At 38.8% G+C, this 9,732-nt stretch overlaps 1 protein-coding gene across 1 annotated transcript; it reads left to right on the forward strand.

The window, feature by feature from the left end:
• Positions 1–6,911: 6,911 nt before the first annotated feature.
• On the forward strand, positions 6,912–8,506 carry LOC122641036 (U-box domain-containing protein 37-like). The gene is made up of 4 exons (XM_043834351.1): positions 6,912–7,270; positions 7,656–7,774; positions 7,860–7,975; positions 8,125–8,506. The coding sequence occupies exons 1-4, from the start codon at positions 6,928–6,930 to the stop codon at positions 8,465–8,467; spliced, it is 921 nt and encodes a 306-aa protein (XP_043690286.1). The 5' UTR covers positions 6,912–6,927; the 3' UTR covers positions 8,468–8,506.
• Positions 8,507–9,732: the final 1,226 nt, after the last annotated feature.

Raw genomic sequence — 9,732 nt, forward strand, 5'->3', positions numbered from 1 at the left:
AAACTTTATTCTTTCTTTTTTATTGTTATAAAATGTAATAATCCATTTGAGATGAGAGAAGTTGCATCCGAAGTCCTTGAAAGTGCTTGGGCCATGCTTTCCCAATGTCCACTAAAGTCTCCAATGGCAATTTTATGGGACTTGATGTGGAAAACAACAACCATGAAAAGGAAATCTATAGACCAAGGTTCTTGCTTTTACGTAAAGTCAGATATTTTAATGCTTTCTTTTGTGGAATTTTTTTCTTTTTGCCTTTTTTTTCTTTGTCGTTTTAAATTTTCGTTTCTAATATTGTTTTCTGATGGGGAATGATAGGATGTGGCGATGCGTGGCACATGCAAAAGATGACACTATTTTATGGTTTTTTTTATTTTTTATGATAGACACTATTTCATGTTGGACTGTCTTATAAAAAAGAAAAGAAGAGAGAGACAAAATAAACAATCAGACAAACATGGCTGTCAACACGTGTTGAAGCTCAATTGATGCTCATCATAATATGTAAACCGTCGTATTAAAATCTTCAACAGTAGCCGGCGGGGTGGAGGTACACATTCGGTGGCACAGCAGAGACCATGTGTGCCATCGGATGTGCAATGCCGCCTTGCTGGTACTGCAGAGGATCTTGATCTATAAACGGTCTTGGTCGGTATCAGGGGAGTATCAGTCTCCCCCGATATCGATACTTATCGGTTGATATGATCGATATAATATTGATACCTTGATCCATGTCACACTTAGAGGTAACGGATTGTCTCTTCCATTCCTTCTTCTCTGATCTCCCTTCTCTGACATGTGATTCTACAATTGTTGATTTTTGGAGTTATAGAGTACTGGGAGAGGGTTGGGCACGCCGTTGGCTTTCCTTGAGCTAGCGGCTATGCCAATGGAGGGGATGGGATGAGGAGGCAAGTGGTCCTTTCTTTAGGAGTCGAGCTCAGCTCCTCATACGAGGTCGTTCAATGGGAGCTGACCTCCATTCAAATGGAATCCACTGGCATCAAGTGGGTCCAGTGGATTCCATCTGAGTGGAGGCCGGCTCCCAAGGAGCGACCTCGTACAAGGAGGTGAGCCGGACTCTTTCTTCAGGGGGTGGGAGAAAGACAAACTCATGGTGGGCATAGCACCAACATGCCCGACGTTTACCCTAGAGTTATATTTACAAATCCATAAAAAAAGAAAAAAAAAAAAAGAATTGAGTTTTCCTCCACCCATGATGAATGAGATTCAATTCCCGGTGGGAGAGAGTATCAGGAGGACATTTGGGGAACATACTGAAACCCTAGGAGGGGTCTGTGAACCCTAAGATGGTGGGTGATTCGTTCTCTATGGGTTGAGGGAAACTTAGTTCTAGAAAAAAAAGAAGGTATATTTACAGATTGGTTGGTTTATTCAGATTCTTATTACTTTCATATAATTAAAGACGTCCCTCTACTTGATGCCTTCATGTTTTGGGTTGGATTTTTTAATATGGTATCAAAGCCCATGTTCTTATGTTATTCTTCCTAAGTTATTTGTCCTTGTATAGAGTATATCAAAACTACATGTGACGAAGAGTGTTGAGATTATATGAGTTAACTAAATAATTATTCAAGTGCTCTTGTTGGATTGGACCCTCCAACAACAACAACTCTTAACTTGTCTTTTCTTCTATTCTATTAGTATATTAAGTTTTTGGGAGAAAGAATGCTACCTGGTTGCATGCGGTGTACAGTTCCTGGGCGGACACAAGGTCACTCGAAATAACCGTCGCGCCCCTATGAAAATGTGAAAATTCTTGAGGGTACGATGACCATTTCACACAGCCTTATGTCTAGGCAGAAGGGCAAAATACCGCACACAACCAAATAGCGCTCTTTCCTTAATTTTTTTCTTTAAATATTTGGTTTTGATCTATAGAATGTGTGATGTAAATTGTATAAGATAATAACGATAAATCCCTTTCTTTTCTTTGTTTTGCAAACTCATAATAACCCATATCTATTCTGGTGTTGTTATCCAAGAATTCGCCATATCGATGCCTCAAAAATCAAGATTGGTGATTGCTAATTTCACTCTAAACCAAAGGATTCTCAATCGGATTCTTGAGTGAATGGATCATCTGCACGTACGTACAAGTGAATGTACATCTGAGAGGCAACCACATGTCCCTTTTGTTTCCATAAATACCTCTCATCTTTTTATAAATGGAAAAAATGGGACATGTGTTTGCCTCTTACATACACATACACATGTACATATGTGCAAAGGTACTGAACTCGAATCTTGAAACCATAAGATTGATAGTTAAGGCCTCACCAACTATGATTGAAGATGAGTATAAATAATCTGTCATCATATACACAAATTGGCTTTGAGCATTGAGAAAGGTTGATTTAGATTATTTTCCAATCTCATGGTGACACATAAGGCAAACCACATTTGTTGAATAACACATGTTCTGCTATTACACTTATCTATCTACAACAAGGGTATAGATCACAAGATACAATGTGGATTTTCATCTTCTCAAGTGCGATGCATTATTCAATGCACCTTTAAAGTGTATTGGACGGTAACCACTACACTTAGAAAGATAAAAATCTAATGCACAAATGAGGTGCATCATCTGATGCACTTTAAAGGTGCACTAACTCGCTTGATAACCTTACGAGAAATAGTTTTTGGTGTTTTTCCGTTCTGAGAAATGAAAAAACACCCAAAAACCACTTGATAAGGAAGTATTTTTTGTGAGTGTTTTTGGAAATATAAATCAAAATTTATGCTCCCTGAAAGACTTTTGACAGAACATGTTGGATATGTTCTGTTGTTCTGTGCTGAAAATTAAAAGCTGTGCCCGATAATTTCGACAAGTCTACATGCCTTTTCATTTTCAGCATACGGAGTCCTTGGTTAAAAAAAAAAAAAAAAAAAGGAAAAAAGGAAAGAGAACAGTTCTCCAGAACAGATTTACCAAGCGAGTCAAAAACGGTTTCTCTGCACAAAAAATGAAAAAACTGTTTTGCTGTTTCTCAGCACATAACCAGAACAGAAACATCCGTAAGATTATCAAGCGGGCACTTAATTTCTATGTTTCTAGTTTACATATTTATGTTTTCCATTATAAATTATAAAAGGATTTATATGACATTAAATTAGGATTTGATAGAATTAGGATCGAATATATGCAGCTGGAATATAATGGTTGGTTGACCATATTTGGTAGATTTCGGCCATGGGTTATGATTTTGTCCAAATTTAGAATCCACCCTAGGGGTATATATTCTCTAATTTTTATGGGGGTGATTCACCCTCGAGAGTTAAAGAAAATAAATATCAAATTACTAAGTTCTCTTTCACTCATGGTGAATTCTTCACCAATGGTGATGTGAGGCAATGATTAGACTTTGGGTTTATCATTAACTTTCACTCTAGGGTTTTAAAGAGCTAAAGTGAGATCCAAATTGATTTTGATTGATTCTAATCCGATTGTCATTTAGATTATCAAGAACGGATCGAGAATCAATTAGATTCTACCTTAACTCTAGAAATGCAACAGATCAATCGCTCTGGATTGGCTTTGCTCTTAATCCCTATTGTTCTTGTTTCGAAATATCTTTCTCTAGGGACATTGGTCTTGGGTTGATGGTTGGGCCCACTGGTCGAAATGGTACCAGGGGTATGTTGGTTTTGAGTTCGAGACTCCTCCTCCCTTATTGCTTGCATCAAGTCATGTCTTTATTGGAATAAGTGTTGGTCTTTCGTAGACCCCTCCTAACCCCTTGTAGGTCTGTTGTCCTGACCCTTTCATGAGTTTGTCCTTAGTAGACCCCTTGTAGATATATCTTTCTTCAGAAAATCAAATAGGATGGATGAAGAGATTTTTCCTTCACCATGGAAGGAGAGAAAATGGGTGGTCCAATCTCAAAATCATAAATGGAGTGGTCGTAAAGTCTGGGCTGGGTTGAGTCAAATTGTGAGATTACAAAGCTTATTATTAGTCAAACCTAACTTATATTTGGGTATTAAGTCTATATAAGATGGTTAGAACTGAGACCCTGCCCCACCGCCACCCCGACCCTGAATTTTTATCGTATGCGGTTCCCTAACCGGTGCGGTTCCCTAGTGCCTCTCACAAGAGGAGGGTGGACCCCACCCTAGCAGAGTGTTCAGTCAGGTGCCCAGGTGGATCCCACCCCCCTCTTGTGAGAGGCACTAGGGAACCGCACCAGTCAAGAACCGTACAATAACGATTCACCCACCCCACATATTGAAATATAGAAACGATAAGTGTAAGTAAAGTAACTTTGAAAGGCTGAAACCTAACCCAAAACGTGTCGGACCCATTTTAGGTATGCCCTCAGTCTCAGTGGTCCAAAATCCACATCAAGTTGGGCCTTGTGGACTAGGGAACAAAGTCAATCTCTACCAGAAATTACTTTGTCCAAAAATTAAATTGGTCCATAAATAAATACTTACTTTGTTATTTAAAATAAGGCCAAATAATTCATACACGGCCGTACAAGCATGCTCCCCTCTCACAAAAAAATTGGAAAAATAAAAACTCCCACTCTCTCACATGCACGGCTTATACAGCCGTGTATGAAATCTGTCCCCAATAAATAATCTACAATATATTAATGGAGATAGTTTTCCTTCATCGACGGTAAATGGAGAATCCCTTTCTTATGTTAGATGCCTTGAGATGGGTATCGAAAAAAATGAGGAGGGGATTATCAATTTAGTCCAATAAGGGTAGAGTAATAATGACCCTAAAAAGGTGGTGAACCCACTTCACTAGTGGAAAAAACTTCTCCATAATTCAAACCCTAGTTTAAGGGAAAAGAACAACGCTACTTGGTCGCATGGCCCATGTGGCTCCTATGTTTAGGCACATAAGCATGCAAAAGTATTGTGCTGCCCTCATGGAAAGACAGAAATCCTACCCAAGGTGATGCTTGCATGCACACTCCCATCTCTTTCCCTATATTTTATTTCTATAGATTTGACGCATGTGGAAGGGGAAATAACTATGACAAAAGAATATGATAAGGGTTGTTTCTCTGAGTAGCCAGGGTAGGGTCACGCAAACATCTTTGTATCTATCTCTCTCCTCCTCACATGAATTGACCTCATTGCCTCTTATGTACAATATCATTTTATTCCATATCATTGGTGCACTCCCCCTATGTCGCTTGCTCAGAGAACCCTCTCTCGATGAGGGAAAATGTTTTCTGATCTACCAACTAGAAAACCAAGTCCACTGTGTAGAGTCATCCATCATGGGGAAGGCATAAAATACTCTCCTCGTCTATTTAATAAAGTTATCAAAATGCCCCCATCTGTTTCCCATAAAATCAAAGTTGGATTAGAATTCTAGAAAACCTCTTCCTTAAATTCATTAATTTTATATGAATGAGAATAAAATAAATTGTAGAAACTCTGTCAAATAATTCGGCTGCGGTATAGAATACATCAAAATCTCATATCATTTAAAAAATGTGTTGCACATCACATTTTTTTGCATATTATAAAGAGATTTACCAATCAAACTTTGAAGATCATTACTTGCTTAACAAAAATACGGTAGCTAAAAAATAATCATTATTTTACATAAGTTTTACAACACATATAGTGGAGAAAAGAACTAGCCACCACTTTTACTCGTTCAATTTTCCCTCTTATTTTCCTTACCAATATCTGCAAAGAGTAGACAAAGAACAAAAAAACAAAAAAAACCAGTTTTTCATCACCCATGCTGAAAGGAGAATCTTTTCAACTATTGGATTTGACCCTTTAATTGGAGTGGGATAGGATATTTTGACTTCGTCCAATAAGGGTAAGAGCCAAGGAAAACTTAATTAGGAGAATGAGAATTGGGTTCAGGGTTATAGGTATTCTAGTGGTGTCAATTGGTTGAGAATGAATGAATCCAAAACCAATTCAATAATAGTGCATCGTTTTCTTATTAGTTAGGGTTTCATTTTACCATGTAAATATATCCACAAGTATGGGAAAAAGTGTGTTTTTTTTTTAATGATTTTTGTGTTGATACACATACTTTAATATATGGTTGGGTTAAGGTTCATACTATGTTTTTGGGAGAATGTTCTCTGTGCCGGGGGCGCAGGCTGCGCCCAGACACATGGGGGTGGGTGCAATGATCACCCTGCCCCCTGAGTGGCAGGCTCACATGTCTGGGTGGAGCCTGCGCTACGGCACAGAGAACATGAACCCTATTTTTTTTGGGGGTGGTTGGGGGGACTAATTAGGGTTCTTAACTGGATATATAATTGTTTAAAATTGATATATAAAATTCATGCACTCGTATTTACATGGATATTCCATTCAAAAGTCCACATTCAAACATAAAATTTTTTAGGAATCCAAAGCTAATATTCAAATCTCCCCACCATAACATCTCATTAAACAAAACCCAAACTATTTCTCCTCATCAATGTGTCAAAGTTCAAAACTCCATTAAAAAACTCTGAAAAACCATTAAAATTACTGAAACAAGAACTTCCAAGTCTGCAACATCAATTTCAGAAGTTACCCAGAAGTGCTCTCACTTGAATTGAACACCTATGTATCTTTCCACGTATACTTGGCTAGTACGTACAGTGATGCATCCACAGACGTTTACGTGTACTAACAACCAAAAATCGTACATCAAAGATACAACAAAACAAGCAAGAATCTTCTGTCTTTTTCCAAAATGTCTTTCTCATCTCCCTCAAATTGAGACTGTAACTTTGTTGTGTAAGTCAAAGGCTTTCGGTGTTTGTCATTTTCTTAAATCTAAAGACTCAGAGAGAAACACGAGGCGCACACAGAACAACGGTCAAAATTGGGAGTTTTGCAAGTGGTGACATTACCAATCAATCAAAGGAGACAAACAAAGACAAAGTCTAGCGACTTCAGAGAACTACTGGGTGAAATCTGAAAATGGAGAAGGGGGAGATATGGGTTGAAGATGAAGGTGAAGGCGGGTCTTCTTCCTATCCCAACAACTTGATGATCAGGAGCAGTGTAAGTGAGATTATAGAAGAGGAGTTTGATGATCATAGCAGAGATAAGATCCTTGGCACAATCAAGGAAGAATCTCAGACGACCGGTACCGGTGGTGGTGTTAGTCAAGATTATGATGATGACAGCGTTTACGTTGCAATTGAGAAGAATGATTCAAGCATGGATGCTCTCAAGTGGGCCTTAAAGCACTCCCTCAAGCCCTCTTCCTCTGTCTTTCTCATTCATGTCTTCCCGGAGGTTCACCACATTCCCACTCCCTGTAAGTCTCTTCTATCTCTGTGTCTCTCTCTGAGCTGCCCTGGAACATAATTTCTCTATCTGAAACAGAAATTAAACAAAATTTATAAGAATTTGGACTTAGAACTGCTCTGGGCTCCCAAAACAAAATGTGAATTGTGTCACTGAAATTGGATGGAAGGAGGTGGGGGTGGGTGGGAAACTAGTCACTGATCTTCTTTTTCTTCTCTTTGTTGCCATTGTTGTTATCTTGGTTATTGGATGTGTTCTTGAGTTAAATCATGTAAAGCCATATGCATTCTCTGTGTCTTGGGTCATATATTTGTTTTGTTTTTGACTCTGAAAATCATGACTGAATTGAACACAAAGCAGTAATACTGGTTGACTGACTAATTGAATTGTGACAGTGGGGAAGTTTCCGAAGAGCCAAGTGAGCCCAGAGCAGTTGGAGAGTTACATGAACCAAGAAAGGAGCAAGAGAAGGGACCTCCTTGTGAAGTTCTTGAATCTCTGCTCTGCTTCTCAGGTAATAAAACAGTCTCTCTCACTCTCTGTTTCTGATTGCAGTAGTGGTCATTTCTGGGTTTTAAGGTTTTTGGAAACATTGACAGGTGAGAGTAGATACCATATTGATAGAGAGTGATCTTACAGCAAAGGCAGTGCTAGAACTCATTCCTGTTCTCAACATAAAAACGCTTGTAATTGGCACCGCCAAATCCAGCCTTAGGTATTATCTTCTCTCTCAACTCTGAAACTCTCAAGATATACTTCACTTTCAAGTTCCAAATTTCAATTTTAATCACTGGAAAGGTGAAACTGCCATGAATTGCTTGATGGGTAGTTTTGAAATATGATTTCTGTTTCAAATTTTTGAAGAAAAGGGAGGAGGAAAGGAATCGCTGATGAAATACAGAGGGAGGCACCGGAGTTCTGTGAGGTTAAGATCATATGTGAAGGCAAAGACGTCAGTCGACAGATGATGTTAATGGCGACTACGCCCACCACCGTGGCTTCCCCTGCCCATTCTCCGCGTACACCGACCCATGATGATCATGATGAGGAAGAAGTCCACGGTCGTCTGGATGAAAATGAGGAAACAATTAATCCAAGAACACCGAAACAGGGTTCACACTTGGGTTATAAAAATGGTAATAATAAGAACAGGGAAATGGATAATTCATTTTCCTCTTGTAGCTGCTTCTTTTCTAGGTTCACATAATGGGTTGGACTGTTGACTGTTGACTGTTGTAAGCATTGTAGCAGTGAAATTTTGAATGGAAACACAAAAAAAAGAGAAAAAAAAAGGGACCCTGCAAATTTATTTTGTTTTGTTTGGATGTTTGAATCTTCGGAGTTTAAAAACCTGGAATCAAGACCCAGATGATCCGGTGTGCGAGTGTGGTGTGTGTTGTGTGTATCCGTCATTCTACAGTCCTAAAAGTTGGTTAACCTTTTGGGATTGGTGTGTGGTTTGTGTGATTACACTTTCATCAAAAAAAGACCCAGATGATTCAGGATCAATGATTAAAATCAAGAAGAATCGACCCAAATATGCCCTAGTCCTAACTTTTGAAAAGGGATGGCCGAACCGGATCGGCAAGGGTCAGAATCAGTCTCGGCCAATCCGGTTGATCTGATCCCAAAACCCGGGTTCGAATGTTCAATTCCTCTGTTTTTCTGGCCTAATCAGTGGATCAACTCAGGCGATGTAGCTGGGGCTTACTTTTTTGTACAGGGACCAAAGTCAGAAATTGTAACATCTCCTTTTTCCACTTGTCACAAAATAAGTGGCCAGGGTTTAGGACCAGAATTTTTTCCTAGATTTAGTCATATATTTGGAGAAGCTTCCAAGATCACCGCCCCAATCAATGGCTATAAAATCTGCCCCTATTTATGAATGGTCGTATATACTTCGCTATTGACAATGTCTAAAGGAAAACTTGAACTTTATTTTTTTAAAAAAATTTAAAAGAAAATCCAGGCCTTCATTTGTTTTTATAGGTAGATCAAAAAAGCCTCAGGTCCATGTAAAAATCCAGCAATCCACATGAATCAAGAAAGACTGGTCCATGAGAACCATGAAGCCATTTCCATGGTGGTGGCCCCAAAGGGAGTAGGAGAGTCAAACTCAAGACCTTTTGCTTCCTTAGGCGTAATCCCTTGCCAACTGAACTCCTTGAATCCTGCATTAGCCTTTGCATGGTATGTTCCTTTCTCTCCTTCCTTCTATTATATGTGCTCGCCCTCCTTCTCCTTCCCAATCTTATCTCCCCCTTTGGGTCACTGATGATGCAAGCAAAAGCAATTCTTTAAAAAAAATTCCTAAAACATGTTTTAAAAAGAACTCATTCGAAATGACTGATTGGAGTGGCATATTTACAAATTGATTTTCCACCTTAATGTTTTCTATTAAAACAAACACAAATGGGGGATTATTGATTTTACAACTTAGGCTGGCTCTATTTGTTTCAACGTATAAATTTG

Source organism: Telopea speciosissima, chromosome 9, assembly GCF_018873765.1.
Source record: "Telopea speciosissima isolate NSW1024214 ecotype Mountain lineage chromosome 9, Tspe_v1, whole genome shotgun sequence".
NCBI lineage: Eukaryota > Viridiplantae > Streptophyta > Magnoliopsida > Proteales > Proteaceae > Telopea > Telopea speciosissima.